The sequence below is a fragment of the Macrotis lagotis genome, chromosome 1 (genome assembly GCF_037893015.1).
Source record: "Macrotis lagotis isolate mMagLag1 chromosome 1, bilby.v1.9.chrom.fasta, whole genome shotgun sequence".
Lineage (NCBI taxonomy): Eukaryota > Metazoa > Chordata > Mammalia > Peramelemorphia > Peramelidae > Macrotis > Macrotis lagotis.
The window spans coordinates 853325122-853342424 of record NC_133658.1 but is presented as its reverse complement, the minus strand read 5'-3'; the positions used below and the strand labels follow the sequence as shown (position 1 = coordinate 853342424).

General features: G+C 41.7%; 1 protein-coding gene and 2 pseudogenes across 3 annotated transcripts in view; 1 reads left to right on the top strand and 2 right to left on the bottom strand.

Annotated features, from left to right (window-relative positions):
• The window catches only part of RLF (RLF zinc finger), a 145210-nt gene extending 136800 nt beyond the window's left edge, over nucleotides 1-8410 (bottom strand). For 2 of the 3 annotated variants that reach the window (XM_074217633.1, XM_074217631.1), the window contains exon 1: nucleotides 8182-8410. In XM_074217633.1, the coding sequence (XP_074073734.1) occupies nucleotides 8182-8385 (204 nt within the window). In that variant the 5' untranslated portion in view covers nucleotides 8386-8410. The remainder of the gene's footprint in view (nucleotides 1-8181) is intronic. The other variant, XM_074217634.1, reaches the window with a different exon arrangement.
• Nucleotides 8411-9536: 1126 nt separating this feature from the next.
• On the top strand, nucleotides 9537-10296 carry LOC141508759 (ubiquitin-like FUBI-ribosomal protein eS30 fusion protein; annotated as a pseudogene).
• Nucleotides 10297-13114: 2818 nt separating this feature from the next.
• On the bottom strand, nucleotides 13115-16938 carry LOC141490845 (uncharacterized; annotated as a pseudogene).
• Between the last annotated feature and the right edge of the window lie 365 nt (nucleotides 16939-17303).

The following is a 17303-nucleotide window of genomic DNA, read 5'->3' as shown; positions in this document are numbered from 1 at the left end:
CCAGGAATATTACAGCCAAATTCCAGAACTCCCAAATCAAGGAGAAAATATTACAAGCATCCAGAAAGAACCAATTCAAATATCACAGAGCTTCAATGACTTAGCAGCAGCTAGATTAAAGGTTTGAAGGGCTTGGAATACAATATTCCAGGAGGCAAAACAGCTGAGATTACAACCAAGAATCAACTGTCCAGCAAAACTGTATGAACTCTTTTCAGGGCAATGAAATAGAGGCTTTCAAACTTTCCTGTTGAAAGAACCAGAGCTGAACAGAAAGTTTGATCTTCAAGTACAGGACTCAGGTGAAGCAATAGAGAGGGTAGACAGGAAGGGCAAATTACGAAGGATTTAATGATGCTGAACTGCTTGTATTCCTGCATGGGAAAATGATACTGATAACTCATGTGAGCCTTCTCATTTATTAGAGCAGCTAGAAAGAGTATATATTGACAAGGTATAGGAGAGAACTGAATTTAAAGGTATAATAAAGATAGAGTTAATGGATAAAAGGAAAGAAGTAGAATGGATTAAGTTATTTCATATAAAAGAAGCAAGAAAAAGCATTTGCTATCAAATGTCAGGGGAAGTGAGAGCCTTCACTCTCACCAGAAGTGGCTAGAGGGGAAAATAACATACACACTCAAATGGGTATGGAAATCCATCTTACCCTAGAGGAAAAAAGGGATGAGAGAGAAGGGAAAGGGTGTGTAGGGGACAGAAGAAAGGGAAGATCCTGCAAGAGAGTAGTCAGATACAACACACTTTTGAGGAGGGACAGGTTAAAAGGAGAGAAAGAACAGAATAAATAGGGGTGGAAGGGCATAGGATGGATGAACTACAGCTAGCAATAGCAACTGTGGGAAAAAAATATTGAAGCAATTTCTCTGATGAACTTATGATAAAGAATGCTATCCATCCCAGACAGAGTGGATGGATCTGATTACAAAATGTATCACATTTTATTTTTAAAGTTTTTCTTTCTGCGGGGGGGGGGGGGGGGGAACGGGACAGGGAATTATGTTTACTTTCAGAACATGACTATTGTAACAATAGAAAAATATGAAGATTTTGCAGTATGGGAAAACAAGTTAAGATAGAGAAAGAAGGGAGCCAAAATTTAAAATGTTAATAAATTACTGCAGTTCTATTTAGAAGAAAATCCAATAATAATCAATTTTGAGTAGATAGTTAAGTCATGAATATGATTTTAGACCCTAAAAGAATCTTAAGGATCATATCTAGGTCCCTATTTTACAGATAAGAAAACTGATGCTCAGAGTCCTCAGAAGTGATTGCTCCAAAGTGAAATAGCTCTTTAGTGTTATGAAGGTGTTATAAAGGTCCCAGATTAGGAAAAGGCTGTAAGTTCAAAAGTTATACACTTGAACTAATTTAGTTCTGTGGTCCAAGAGTTATGAAATACTATATAATTCACAAATTTCTTATAGCCATAATCAATCACATAATTGTGTCATATATTCCATTCAATTTCAGTTCTGGTGACAACCACAATCAATGAACTTGTTTATCTTTTATAACAGTACACGATTTCCTGGAAGTCTCAAGGCTGCACAGATTTAAAAATTATATGGTGATATTACTCTAAGGGTGTAGATTTTAAAAAATAATTTCACATTTCAGAAACTTTCTACTATTGATAATTTACTGACTGTGGGACGAAAATGACACAATTACTGAAAAATACAATTTGCGGGTGTCATAACAATGCTCATATTTTAATAACTGGTAAATAAACAAAGTTAATGAAAGCTTAAAATTCATAAGAAGCTCACTTTACACAGCAAGGTTCCAAATTATGTCCCAAGTGCCACAAAGTCCTTATTAGGGCTATCCAAATTAATGAGACTTTATTGTTCCAATTAATTTGACATTCAAACAATTGCCTCTTAAGGAAGCAAGCTATGAAATCTAATAACCAATATTATAGCAAGCTACAATAGCAGAAGAATGCTAAAGAAAGCCTTAGAGTGACAAGTGAGCACAAAAGGAAACAAGAGGTGGCAGGGAGCAAAGCACAATGTCCTGTGGCTGCCCAGAAGAGACAAAGAAAAATAAGTAAACTGAGAACTAAATCTGGGCACTAACAATAACAAACTTTAAGGAAGGTTAAAAATCATAATTAAAATTCAGATGAAGTACATAAGGAAAGAAGCATAGGTATTACATCAAACTTAGTCAGGCTTCAGGGTCATAATGCTAAATGAAAATTCAGTCATGTATGATAATTTTAGAACACAAGCCAAGAGTGTTTTGAAAGCAACTATCCATCTTCACCTATTGATGAACCTTCAGGAAAAAGAAGCATGTGACAGGTGTATGGCTCAAGCTCCACAAATAAAAGTATCTTTTTCCTTCACTTTATGCCAGCAACAATTTAACAAACATTTATTAAGTACAACCATGTGCAAACAAAAAGGAACTTAGGAATCCAATTCTTTGCTTGCAAAACCCACTTTTCTCCTTTCCTTACTGAGAATAACAACTATGTGCAAATGTACTTAAAAGGGTAAAAGTCAGGAAGAATCACTGGCACCAGCAGTTTGTAAATGATGAAGGGAAGCTAATGGGACAATTATACATACAAGATGATTTTTTCAAGTTACAGAGAGCTAATTCCTCAAATAATTTACAAGAATTTTAACTTTATTTTCTCTATCAATATCAACTTTAAAATTAAGTTTCCTTAAAATACATACTAATACAGATAAAAATTTGCTAGACATTTTAAAGACTGAGGAGAAGAGTGAGTTTTTAGAGAGAAAGTCTGTAGAGAAAACAAATGAACATATGCAAAAATTTTTAAAGCACTTCACTGCTTAGTATGAACAAAGAGTTCTCAAAAGAACTGCTGCAAACTAACAAACATGAAAGATTGCTCCAAATTATTATTTTTTTTTAGGTTTTTGCAAGGCAAATGGGGTTAAGTGGCTTGCCCAAGGCCACATAGCTAGGTAATTATTAAGTATCTGAGACCAGATTTGAACCCAGGTACTCCTGACTCCAGGGCCGGTGCTTTATCCACTGCGCCACCTAGCCGCCCCTGCTCTAAATTATTGATAATAGCAATGTAAGTGAAAACTTCTGGGATTTTACCTCAGTAATAAGGAAGCTTAAAAAAAAAAACAAATCATGAAAGTAAGATAATGTTGAGGGAAGGAAGCTGCAAAAAGACAAACATACTAACAGACTGTTGGAATTGGTCAATCAATCATTATGGAAAGCAATTTCTAAAAATGTTCAAAACTTTTGATCCAAAGATCACCTTGCTAAAAATGCACTAGTCATAGCATCACTTTTTGTGTAACAAGGAACTGAAAACAAAATAGGGGACAAATGACTGTGGAATAATTAATTTGGGGTACATAACAAAACATTATTCTGGAAAAAAAGACTTCAGAAGAACATGGGGATGCATACAAACTGAAAAAGAATGAAGTAAGCCCAGTGAGAAAAACAGTAAACCCAATAAAATTCAGAAAGAAACAAAGCAAAAAAGAAAAACTATGTTGAGTAATTAGAATGATCAAGCTTGGCCCCAGAAAAGCTGGGAAAGGCACCTATCTTCCTTTCCTTCAATGCAGAAGCTATGGATATAGAATACTGAGTATACATACTACCATGGGATTGGTTAGGTGAGCTACCCTTTTATCCTCTTTTTAAATCTTCATTACAAAGGATAGCTCCCTGGGTAGAAAGGATATATTTGAAAATGAATATGATGCAAAAAAGTTATTAGATAAAAGCTAAAAAATTGTTTTCAACCCTTTAGCCTAACATTCAAGGTTCTTTAAAGTCTGATTCCTCAGTACTTTTCCTGACATATTTTATTATATTATTTCCCTTCACATTTTACATTCCTTCCAAACTAATACATAGTTTTCTAACTTCTTTACATATCCTTCTGTCAAATCCTTTTGAATCCCTGTAAAACATTCCTCTCTCCTCAAATGAACTTTGTTCATAAACTCACAGTATCAAAACCCTTCCTTTTCTTCAAATTTCAACTCCTTCAAGTATTAGTTGTCCTGCCTCAATGAAGCTTCCCCTAATTTATTCAACTCAAAGTACTTAACCTTATGGCATTCAACCTCCTAAAGACCACTCAGCTGAAATACGATTAGACTTCATACCAAAAGAGGCTAAGGTTTGAATCCCATCTCAGACATTATGTGTTTCTGGATAAATCACCTAATTTCTCTGAGCTCAGTTCTTCCATATATAATACAAGGATACTTCACAGTTTTGTTGAGTAGATTAAATGAGAAAATTTAAGTATTTACAACCCTCAAGTATTAGAGAAACATCAGATATTATTTGTGATAATAATGATATATCTTCTCTCACTAATAAACTCTTCAAGAACTAGAAAGTAACATTATTCACCTTTGAATATCTAATGTGCACACCATTAAGTATTTAATAATAAGAGTTAAACTAAAGGTTGCTTTCCTAAATTATGCCTCAAAAGCATATGAGGCATAATTTGCTGTTTATTTTGGTACATTAAGAATGGTTTACTTGGGCATTCACTAACTGAATTTCTCTTTAATTCTTTTCCATTTTAACCAATAGGATTATTAATTGCTGAATTTTTAAGACATATAGGAAACATCTTCATTTTTATCAGTCAGCACACAAACATTGAAAACAGAATGTAAAAACCATTCCTACAATAGAAAAGACAGACAAATAGGAGACAATATTCTAGCTTAAGTTAAGTGGAGCTCTGAATAATTTGGAGGTAAAAAATTCAAGTCTTGAGTCTTAGCTCTGTCACTCTAATTATATATTACTTTAGATTAATCTCTTAAATTGAAATTTTCTCCAGAGCAAATATTACCTCATGTTACAAAAAAAAGTATTACACTGGCTTGTTGTAATGAGTATGTTGTATCGAATGTTATAATATGAGATTATGTACATGAGATGTACTTTTGATCTTTAAAACCTCACCTCTGACACATCCCCACACATGGAATGCTCTCCCTTCCTTAACTCTACCTCCTAGTTTTCATCAAGACTCAACAGAGGGCCACTTTCTACAATAGCTTTTTCTCAGTTGTTGCCATCTCTTTGGGATTCTCTCCCCTTTATGAGTTGTCTTCTCAATTAGAATGCTAGTTCCTGAGCTCAGGAAGCAGGTTTCTGCCTTAGAACTCACTTAGCAATATGATTAATTTGTGAACCTAGTCAAATCACTCAGCACAGGCAACTAGGCAATTCTCAAAGGCTTTATCAAAGTTGAAGAATGGGGTGTACTTCCCAAACTTCCAAATTACAACTCATATTTGTTACATGGAATTTTGTCTAAAGTGGAACATTTTCATTGGTTTTTGCTGTTTCTGAGGCTTTGTTTTTCCCATTTTTTTCCACTTCCATGGATTCCTTAAAAATTGAAACTTTGCCCAGATGAAGAACTTCGATATCCTTTGACATATTCATCAATTTCTCATGGGTTGCAGTGCTTCCAAATACAAACTTGCCTATTTTCACAGGCTGTGGAAGAGAAAGCAATCTGAGCAATGGAAGAGAATTAAGCCTCAGAGGCTGAGTTACAGCAGGACTGTCTTCATTTTATAAGAGATGTGTTTGGAATGAAGGCAACATTACTAGATCAAATATATGAAGATGTGTAATACTATGCTGTTTGAAAAGGGATTTCCAACAAGTCAAATCAACTGAATAGTTCTGTAATTCATTTTCAAAGCAGGGAGGACACTCTCATCCTTTATGTTTCTGTATACAGAATCCAAAAAAAACCCAAAAGTACCACAAACTTGATAATAAAGTTCTTCCTGTTTGTTTTGTTTTTTTAACCTAATTCATTTTATTTTCTTCTGTAGCTGGAAGTAAAGAAATACTAATTCTGAAAAAAATGGCTCAACTTACCTGGACAACTAGTAGGAAATGTCTAAGACATAAAAACTTGCCTGTTGCATGGTTTGTATAATTCTGGGCCAATAAAAATTGAATGAGACCTTATCTTGATTTTGTTAATTGTCTCTCTAAATATAACCCAAAATCTTTCAAGAGAAACTAAAAAAGGGACCTTAAGTTAAGTGAAATAAAAAAACTTGACTTGTGGCTATCTCTATCTTAGTGGCACGAAAATTCAAATAAGGTAAGAATACATTTACCAAGTACTGAGAAGGAAAAGAAGTATATACATAGCCCCAACCTCCAAAAATAATCTAACATGCATTTGTTCTCAAAATATTTAAATGTATCCTATGTGTAGAGGATTACAGACCATACTGAAAAGTACATGACAGTAAAAAGTGATATGCATGAGAAACCATAAAGAATTGATGCAAAATGAAGTATTCAGAAAAAGAAAATGACAACTACAACAATGTGAATGGAAAGAAAAATGAAAGATGAACACTGTGTAATTGTAATTACCAAGTTTGTCCCCAAAGAGACATGAGAATACATTTGTTTCTTCTTTGCCAAGGTGGGAAGTCTATAGGTATTAAAGTATTACAGACTATTAGGCTGGACTGATGTAACTGTTAGCTATGCTGCAATGTTCCCCCCCACCACCTTTATTCTTTGTCTGGTTGAGGAGGAAAAGAGGAAGACTTTAGGAAATAAAGATGGTGTAAAAATTAGATATTTTAAAAACTTTTAAGTGCATGAGAATATCCTGCCCACACTCCTTAAATAAATGATCCAGAACCTCAATTATTTGAAGGTATTTTTAAGGAGCAACTAGGTGGCACAGTGCAGAGTTCCTGCTTGAAGTCATGATTTCCTGAGTTCAAATCTAGTCTCAGACACTTGCTAGCTGTGTGGCCCTGGGAAAGTCACTTCTACCTGTTTGCTTCAATTCCTTTAAAAAATGAGCTGGAGAAGGAAATGGCAAACCCCTCCATTATCTTTGCTAAGAAAACCCTGAAATGGGGTCAGATATGACTCAACCCTTTTTAAGCAGGTGAGTAAATTCTGCCTTGGGGGACAGGATTTGAATTCAACAAATTTTGAATTCAACAACGAAGAAATTCTATATAGGTAAATATAAAGAATGGCTGACATTTATAAAACACTTTTAAGGATTGTGAAGGCCTTTACAAATACATCATCTCATTTTAGCCACACAGCCACCCTGTGAAGTTATAACTTCAAAGTACCTGGTATTTTACAGTAAAAGACACCAAAGTTGGGAGGGAGTAAGATCAATTGCCAATGAGGACAATAAACTATAAAGTGACAAGAATCTGGATCTGAACATGGGATTTACTGATGCCAATTCCAGTCTTCCATTCAAAAAGTCACACTGCCTTCTCCATAAACTAATCTAAATTATTTCTTCTAATAGAGAAAAATCACAAAGAGATTAAACCAAAAAATGATTTCTGTAGATGCGGGGGAATTTTATTTTATAATTCGGATTATTCAATTATTCTTAGCAGTCTTAAGAACAAGAAATATGAAGTTTACCATCGAAGTTAGAACACACACACACACACACACACACACACACAGGAGTTGAATACCAGAGGTGGCTCTGAGGAGTTGTGCAGGAAATCAACGGGGATTAAAAATTAACAACAGCAACAACTTATATCCGCACGCTTTTTCAGACACACAAAAAGAAAAGCTTCCGGATCATCGGCAAAGTACTCGACCATCCCCATTCTTTAAGAGCTGACAGCAAGACTCAGGAATGAGCTAATGGTCAGAAGCAAGGACGACCCCGGAGGCAGGCGGGCGGCCGGAGGCTTTCTACCCCTCCGCCCCACAGAGTTCCCAAGCAGCAGGGCGCAGAGCACAAACTTCACATGCAAGCACAAATCTCGTTCCCAAATGGCCAGACTCCGCCCGGAGGACGCCTCAGCCCGCGCTGCAGCCTCCGGAGGGCACTGCCCCGCGCGGGCAGGGATCTGCAGCCATCTCCTCCTCGGGGACCGGAGGGCGCCCGCCGCGGGCGCTGGGCGGGGGGAGGATGGGCCCTCCCTCGCCCGGCGGGGCGGGCAACACCCGCGGGGATCGGCCCCCCAACAATAGGGCCCGGGCGGCCTCCCGCGGCCGAGCCCGAGCAGGGTGCCCCCCGCCCCGGAGCGCCCGGCGCGGCCGGCCTCGCCTCCGCCGGGGCACGCAGCCGGGCATCCCGCCCCTCGGGCCCTGCCTCGGAAGGCTGCGGGCCCTTCAGCACCTCACCTGGCAGAAGCTCCGGCAGTAGACGCGCGACGAGCCCTCCGACACTTCCTGCTCGCGAAGCTCCGTCTCCAGCTGCCACAGGCGCGACCGGAGGCCCGAGGGCCCCAGCGCGGGCGATGCCGGGCGGCAGCCGCGGGCCCCGGCTCCGGATCCGGCCCCGGCCGGGGCTCCAGAGGCAGCGGCGTCTCCCTTCCCGTCCGCCATCTTCCCACGGCCCAGCGGCGCGTAGGCAACCGAGGCACGTGACGAGCTCCTCAGCGGCACCGCCCCCCTCCCGCTCCCTTCCCGGCCTCCGCCCCGCCCCGGAAGGGCGTTTCAGTCCGGCGACGGAAGGCGCGCGCCCGATGACGTCACACAGACGCCACGGGGAGCCCCGCCCCCCCAAGCCCGCGCGGCACCATGGCAACAGGCCGGGCCACGCCCCCCGCACACCCACGACTCGCCCCGCCCCGCCCCCGCCCCCGCCCCCGCCCCATTGGAGCAGGCTCCAGCCCGGCCCGGTCCAGCCGCTCCGGACGGGACCTGGCCCGAGGCCTCTTCGCTCCCGGGCTCCCACCCCCTCCCCTAGGAACCTCGGCGCCCTCATCCCTCCTTCCCCCGTCCGCGAAACGGGAGCGACGTGTGCCCCCGTGGGCGGCCGCCGTCTCCCACCCTCCCCTCCCCCACGGGGACCCCGGCCCGAGGCCCGGCCCCGCCCTCGCCCCCTCATGGCGCCCCGCTACCGGCTCAGCTCCCCGCCTCCCTCCCGGAGGCTCCGCCCCAGAAGGTCCACGCTGGCTCCCTCCGGGCGCCTGGCGCTACCTGCCCTGGCCCCTGCCCTCCCCGATGCCCTAACGGTGCCCGCTCCTCGCTGCCCAGGCCGGACTCCTCCCCGGGCCCCGGGATGCCTCAGTAGGGATCCGCCTCGGGCCCCCTCCCCTTGCCCGGGGTCCCCTTGCCCGCGGGCCTCCGCCTGACCCTCAGCCCGGCTCCTGGGCTCCAGGCCGTGCCCCAGTGACGGCCCCGCCGCTGGCCCCCCACCCCCGGGGAACCCCACCTCCCCTTAGCCACTCTCCGGGCAGTGACCAATCGTGGCTCTGCCTCCTCCTTAGCCCGCCCTCCACCCCCAACTGTCAGTTGGCCTGGGAATGTCCCTTCCCGCTCCCCCCGGTCCTGCTTGGGGGGTGGGGGCAGCGAAGGGAGTGAAAGGAGGGGGTCCGCCATCACCGCAGGCTGCGGCTTTGGAATCCTCAAAGTCCCTGAGGGGGTCCTGCCCTGGCTTTCGTAAGGCTCTCCATCTCTCCTCACCATCCTCCTTCGTTCCTTTACACGAATCACTCCTCTCCCAGTCTTCTGAGTGCTTCCTACCCAGAGCTGGTGAGACTCCCAAGGGCGCTCTATTTTACAGCTGAGGAAACTGAGGCACGGAGAGGAAAAAGGACTCTTACCAACTCAATCCAACAACCAGTTATTTATCTGGAAAAATTCTGTTTTAACAAAAGATTTTCAAGCCCCGGCCTCATGAAGCGCAGGACATTGTAGGAAATCATAGAATCCAGGGCAGAAAGGAAGCTTAGATAATATACTAGACTATGAGTTCCACAGAGCCAAGGATTTTGCCTTACTGTAAATATCACCCACCCACTCACATATAACACATGCACATTGCTTTACACAGTAGAAGTGAATCCAGACAACAGGCAAATGAAGCAAGTTGGGGGGTCAACATGGCTCCGAATACTTTGTGGTCTCCATCTTTGCAGGAAACATACAGCTGTTGTAGCACAGTCTCTGCACATCGTCGAGGTGACCTGGCAGGAAACCATCCCCCAGATGTAGGTGCAGGTAACATCCCTAGAGGGCATCGCTCCTAGGTGGCTCCTGGCTGGAGGGTGAAGCAGTCTTGGAGCTGTGTGGGGTGGAGCCTCTGGCCACTCTGGAAGTGCTGGCCAAACGCTAGGAGATAAAGTCCACGGTGCTTTGGTCCAAGCTGGAAAAGTGAGGGGTCAGACTCTCAAGTTGGCCAAGCAGAAGAAAAAGAATGGACCCGTTGAGACCAGAATGCAATACAATCAAGGCTTTGTCAACATAGTGCCCACCTTTGGCAAGAAGGAGGGCCCCAATGCCAACTCCTAATCCCTGGTAGTTCCCATCTGTCCCCAATAAAGCAACTATTGAAAACTATTGAAAAACTATTTTTTTAGATTTTCCAAGGCAATGTGGTTAAGTGGCTTGCCCAAGGCCACACAACTAGGTAATTATTAAGTGTCTTTGGTTGGATTTGAACTCAGGTACTCCTGACTCCAAGGTCAGTGCTCTATCCACTGCGCCCCCTAGCCGCCCCCTATTGAAAGACTATTGAAAAAAAATGACTCTGAATAGCAATTAAGAAACAACCATAAAAGCTAAAATGGTCCTCTAACTCATTAGGCAGTGTGAACTCAAATTAAAGCATCACAGAACCATGGATAGCTCCAGGTTCAGGAACAGGTCTGATCTTAAGGTGTCCTAACTGGCTAGATAACTCCACCCTAGGGCAACTTCTCTGAATATTTAAAGTAGCCTCATATAACTCTGCAACACGCAACCATTTATATTAATTCTCAGATGAGCCCTCCCTACTGCCAGGTAAAATTTTTGCCTAATTGGTCTCACTCTTATTCCCAATAGTTACCGTTCTCTCCCCAAGTCTGGAAATAACTGAATAAACTGTGGAAACTGAAAAAACTTATTGTCCTGCTTGAAATAAATTCTAAAAAAAAATAAATCTGAAAAAAATGAGAAGTCTTGTGTGATCTGGTGGTACATAGTGAAAGAAGCAGAATCAGGAGAATAATCCACACAAGGACAATAATACAAATAATCCCCATAAATGATTTGACTCCCCTTTTTTTTAGGTTTTTTCTGCAAGGCAATGGGGGCAGCTAGGGGGCACAGTGGATAGAGCACAGACCCTGAAGTCAGGAGTACCTGAGTTCAAATTTGACCTTAGACTCTTGCCTAAAGTCATGCAGCTAGGTAATTAAGAGTCTAAGGTCAGATTTGAACTCAGGTACTCCTGACTTCAGGGTCTGTGCTCTATCCACTGTGCCCCCTAGCTGCCCCTTGACTCCCTTTTAAGGCTATTATCAATATTGGTTCCAGAAGACTCATAGATTAACTATGGATGCTGAAAGTTGCATCAGGCTGACAGACATGGTCCGTGGGGGGTTAGTTTTAATTGGTTTTCTTTATTAATAAGGAAAGTTCTATTTGAGAGTGGCACTTAGAAATAACTAATGTAAAAAAATCAAAAACTTCAACAAAAACAAAAATAATCTAGCTGGGTAGGAGAAAAGCTAAAGAGAAAAGCAAGGATGGGAGTGTTTATAAAGGTGAAACATGGGACCTGGTTCAATAGAATTTGAAATAGGAAATCATTGTTGCAGTATTTGAAAAGGAAGTCTCAAGTCTCAAGATTAAAGGTTTGTGTGAACTTGAGCTTCTGGTTAAATTCTAGAATATATGATTAAGGAATGGTCATATGTGTTCAGAAAGGGAAGTGGTGATTATTTGTAAGATCCAGGACTGGCCTCATCAAGAACAGGTCACACTAGACTAACTTCATTTTTTTTTTTGTAAGGTTGCTAGACTGGTTGATCAGGCAAATTATGTAAACAGTATATCTGGATGTTGGCAATCTTATTCTTATGGACAAGATGGAGAAGTGGCTTATATAATAGCCTAGTTGTGTGAATTCAGGATTGGTTGAATAACCAGCCATAAAGGATGGTGGTGAATAGATGAAAGGGGGAGGGGGGGAAGAATATCTCCAGTACTTAACTATTTTTCAAGTACCCTGTTTAAGCTATGAGTAGAAAAGCAATACACACCTTACTCTCAAGGAGCTAAAAAAAGGTCAGGAGAGATAATGCATATAAAATGAGACTCACCTGGGGCAAATAATTAGGTTATTGTAGCATCAAATATAGTTATCTACTTACCTACTAAAGTCAGGAGAATGTAACAACATAACAAATGGTGGGAAATGTATCTTCCTTAATGTGGTGTCAATACCACTATATATATATATATAATACATATATCTATGTATATGTGTATATACATATATATATATATATATATATATATATATATATATATATTTAGGCTTTGTTTTTTTTTTGCTAGGCAATGGGGTTAAGTGGCTTGCCCAAGGCCACACAGCTAGGTCATTATTAAGTGTCTGAGACCGGATTTGAACCCAGGTACTCCTGATTCCAGGGCCGGTGCTTTATCCACTGCACCACCTAACCGCCCCCACCATATATATTTTTCATAAGTTATTTGATAATGTTGAAGATTTTCATATGAATATGTTCTAAGTCTTCAGTAACTTTAGTAGCTATGTGGGGCTTGAAAGGAAATGCAGCACCTGGGGATTTCTACAGGGCTTGCTCCCCTAAGGAATAGTGGTAGGGACTGCACTTGAAGCAAGACTTGTCAATGCTATTCCCAGAGTTCTTGAGTCCTAGGCTGCCTCCATTTAGGTCTGAGGGATAGGGATAGAAAACTGGTTGGTAATAATCTGACCTCTTCTCTGCCCCACCCCCATGCCTCCTCTCTCCATTTAGAGGGCACCTCCTATATAGTACTATATAGTGTCTTTGGATTTTGAATGCAGTCTGATAAAAGAATATTGATACTAGCTGATAGGAATAAAATAATTTAAGGTTTACAAAGTGGAAAATCAAATTCTCCCATCTGATTCTCACAGCTGTGTGCACAGGTGATAAAAATGAAGTTGAGAGGTTTTAAATTCCTTTCCCATGGTCAAGTAGCTAGGCAGGAATTGAAAACAGGAATTCAATCTAGATCTTCCTGACTTAAAGTTTTTAACTTTGTCTGCTCTATCACTAAGATTACACAAGATGGTTTCAGGCAATTAAATCTGAGTCAATCAATTTATTGTTGAGGCTAGCAGTTGCATAACAAATCTGGTCCAAGATCTCCATAGTAGGTATAAGGACACCATTTGACACAATCTTGAGTAACTTGGGCATTCTCTCATCTGATCCATTATCGTTTTACAAATCTGTAGTTGTTAAAAGATATCCTGGGGGCACCTAGGTGATGCAAAGGATGGAGCACTAGTCCTGGAATCAACAGGACCTCAGGTCAATTCCATTCTCAGACATTTGACACTTCCCAGCTGTGTGACTCTGGGCAAAGCCAATTAACCCCATTTGCTGTGCCGAAAAAAAAAAATCCTGGAACATACCATAGTTATTATAACAATATCTTGGAACATTTTGTGGTTATTACAAGAACAGATGTCAAGATAAGCAGAACATTTATGGTCAGCACCCATTACCCAAATTCTCAAAACCATATCAACACTTCCATTCCCCTGCCAAATCATATCTTTTATGTCAAAGAAAAGTTTAGGAGAACAATGGACTAAGTTTTGGTTCACAATCCCCGCCTTTGATTCTTAAAGGACCTGTTCTCCATGAATCACTTGTGTCACATTTTAGACTGACATTTTTTTTAGGTTTTTTTGCAAGGCAAATGGGGTTAAGTGGCTTGCCCAAGGTCCACACAGCTAGGTAATTATTAAGTGTCTGAGGCCATATTTGAACTCAGATAGTCCTGACTCCAGGACCAGTGCTCTATCCACTGCGCCACCTAGCCGCCCCAAGATTGACATTTTCAAGAATCATTAGATTTTTAAGGAATTAATTTTGAACAGACAATATCTAAAATAACACAAAATAATACAATATCTAATACAAAGCAGAAAAACAACCATGAAGTCTAAGTTAATAAGAATTCCATTTGATTATTTTAACCCCACAATTTTCTTCCTTTTGGGCTTTCCTCAATCCTATATTCTTAGAGTAGTGAAAGAAGAGAAGTTGGGTTAAGGTATAAAAGAGTTCAAGATATCAAAGGGAGTACATAAAAACAGTCTGAATCAGTAGAATTATCTTCTTACTGTATATTTCATCCAAAGTCTGATATAAATGAATTACTTAAAACTTTAAATAATATAAATAACAGAGAGGGTAGGTTGTCAGATTGGTGATTATTAGGATAAATTCCTTAAGTAGACAATCCTTGTCAAGCAGACTCAGGTACAGGTTACAAATTAAATATTTAGAATATAAATTAAATATTTAAGATATCAATCTTCAATTAATGCCAATCTAACTTCTTTAATTCCAATGTCCATTGTATCTGACTTCCTAAATGTCTAATATAATCATCTGATACCTAGAAACATATAAATCTCATTCTCAGGGAAGCTCCAAAGGGATCTTCTTTTAGATCAATTTCTTTGGTAAAACTCAATACTATCTTCTAAATTTGGAAATATTAACAGACAGAAACTTCAAAATAGGGAAATGATTTCAATTTCTTTGCAATTATCTGTAATTTTATATGTCTATCCTTCATACATTAAAAAAAAATGAAAAGCCAATAGTATGTGTGCATCCTTTCTTAACATTTGTCTTTTTTCTTTATAGCCAAAATAGGGTGACAAAAATTAAACAAGAAACTACAACATCCATCTCTGCAAAAAAATTATATAGAACAACCATCCAGTCAAAACTTCCCTGCTCTCTCCCTTGAAATGTCATCCAGGTAGGCCTGTCCTGGAATGTCCTCAGAAGGCTCTATCAGTGATGAGACCCCCAAATTTCATTCATATGGCAGGGAAAAAGAAGAGGGGAAGCTAATTCAAATTTCATCTACTTTCTTTGTGGTTTGTTGTTCTCTTCCACCTCCTCCCAAACCATCACCTCCAAAACTTCCTGTCTCTGCCTCCAAAGCCCCTAGACCACTGAAGCCACCACCACCACCCACCACCACTGCCAAATCCTCAGCCTCCAAAGCAGCAAGCCATGGCCCAGTCGAGGGTAATTTTATTTCTGTCAGATTCCCCATCTTCCTTGGCCTCTTCCTCTAAGCCTTAGTCCACAAGACCCCATATCCCAGTCTGTAACTATACTGGACCCTGAGCCTTGAAATGAATCTTTGAACATTTCACCCCTCTTAACTTCAGACAGGTCTTTGATGAACAAAGTTTTATTAGACTTCTGTGGGGCTGCTTAAGACGCCTTCTGTCCTTCCAAGCCGGTTACCTCTGCTTTCCATCTTGATATTTTACAAGAAATTAAAGCTTCTTTAGGGTTTTCCACGGAGGCAAATTCGATAAACTCAGACTCTTTGGGCTGGCCTTGGCTGTTCTGGGGCAGGCTGATGGACATGGCCTTCTCAAACTCCTTCTGCAGACTATTTCGTGGTACTGTCAGGTTGTCTAGCTTCGTGGAGTCGAAAGACCTGCTGTTATCCCCACCCCAGGAGTTATTCTATGCCCCCGCCCCAAGTTCTCCTGTTGGCTTTTCTCCTCCCTGTAGTTCAGAATGAGGGCCCGGCAGTTGATCTCAGAACCCGGCTTTTCTTCCAAGGTCTTGCAGCATCTGCTTCGGTCCTAAATTCAACGAGACTAATTCCTTTGGGGATCCCGTCCCTGGGGCAGACCAGTCTGACTGACCCCGATAAAGTCTTCAAACACTTCCTTGAGCTTCTCTTCAGTTACATTGTACGGCAGATTCTAGACAAAGAGCGTCCTTGCATGGCGGTCTTTCTTGTTCTCTAATGCTTTTTCTACCTTAATTTCAAAGTCAAATATTTTGGAACCACTGAGTTCCAGAGCTCTTCCCTCTCTTCATCAGATTCAAATTTCCTGCTGGCTTCAATGCCAACATCCAAAACAGTAAAGCCCTTTTTAGCGAAGGAGTTTGTGATGCTGGTTTTTAGCTCAGAAGAAGCGAAGAGATTGGAATCTGCAGATGCGTCAGCATCCAATTTCTACTTCTTGGTTTTGGGGGGGTTCTGTACAACAATTTTCTTTTTCTTCTTTTCTGATGCTGCTTTCACAGTCACTTTCTCTTCTTTGTCCTCATCTTCATCATTTTCGTCCTCATCGTCATGGTCTTCGTCTTCATCTTCATCGTCTTCGTCCTCATCATCATCTTCACCCTCATTGTCATCGTCTTCTTCCTCCTCCTCCTCCTCCTCATCGTCCTCATCGTCATCGTCTTCTTCATCGTCTTCCTCTTCCTCCTCAGATTTCTTGACCTTCCTAGCTTTCACAGTAACAGCCTTCTCTTTGGCAGGGGTAGTATCCAGAGTTGCTTCTTTGGAGTCATCCTTATCTTTTTCCTCTTTAACCCTGTCCTCCTCCCCCTCCTCCGAGTCCTGCTTAGTGGCAGCTGCTCCCATGCGTGTGGCTTTGGGATGCTCAAATTCCTCCTCCTCCTCCTCCTCCTCCTCCTCCTCCTCTTCCTCCTCTTCCTCACTACTCTCCTCTTCAGTCTCACTGCTTTCCTTCTTGGCAGTCTTATTTTTTGCCCCTCGGGCCAGGAGCGTGGCTGCTTCCACCTGAGGAGTGGCTGCTTCAGAGGGAATAGTTCCCTTCCTACCTGGGCTGATGACAGCTTTGGCTGGGGAAGCAGCCTTCTTGGGAGGGGTCACAGGGGCTGTCTTCTTATCAGGAGACACAGTTGTCCCAGGTGTCATGGCGGCAGCAGCAGTTTTTTTGGTTAATGATCCCTTCTTTGCCTTCTTGACCTTCTTCTGATGGACCACAACCTCTTTCCTGCTGCTTTGTTCTTCATCTTCCAAAAAGTTCTCATCCTTGCTGCTTTCTCTCTTCTTTGGGGGAGGATCCATTTTGCTCGGTTAGCTTGATTTTAAGCAGACTTCCCTAGCTTCACCAAGATGGCGGGGTGGGCCTAGGGCGCGAGACCCTGGCAACGTCAAGCAGTCTGTTCTTGAGCAGCACGAAAGACTGAGCCTGCCCCCTCCGCGCAACCTAGTTATATATCTTAATTATTATTGAAAACTGTTTTTTGTTGTTGCCTTTTCAACTTGTTCAAATTAGAAAAATTTTACATTTTTGCCTAATTTGCTACATATGCAGTTATTTGCCCCATAAACTCTGAAAGAAAAATTTAAATGTTGTGAACTTTGATCATTTAATAAAAATGAAATAATCTTATGCCATTTTCTTTTATACTGATATTGCCCAGGCTTTGGAGCTCCTGGTGTTCCCTATAGATGCTTTTGTTTTCCATTTGCTTTCTTTAAGTGGC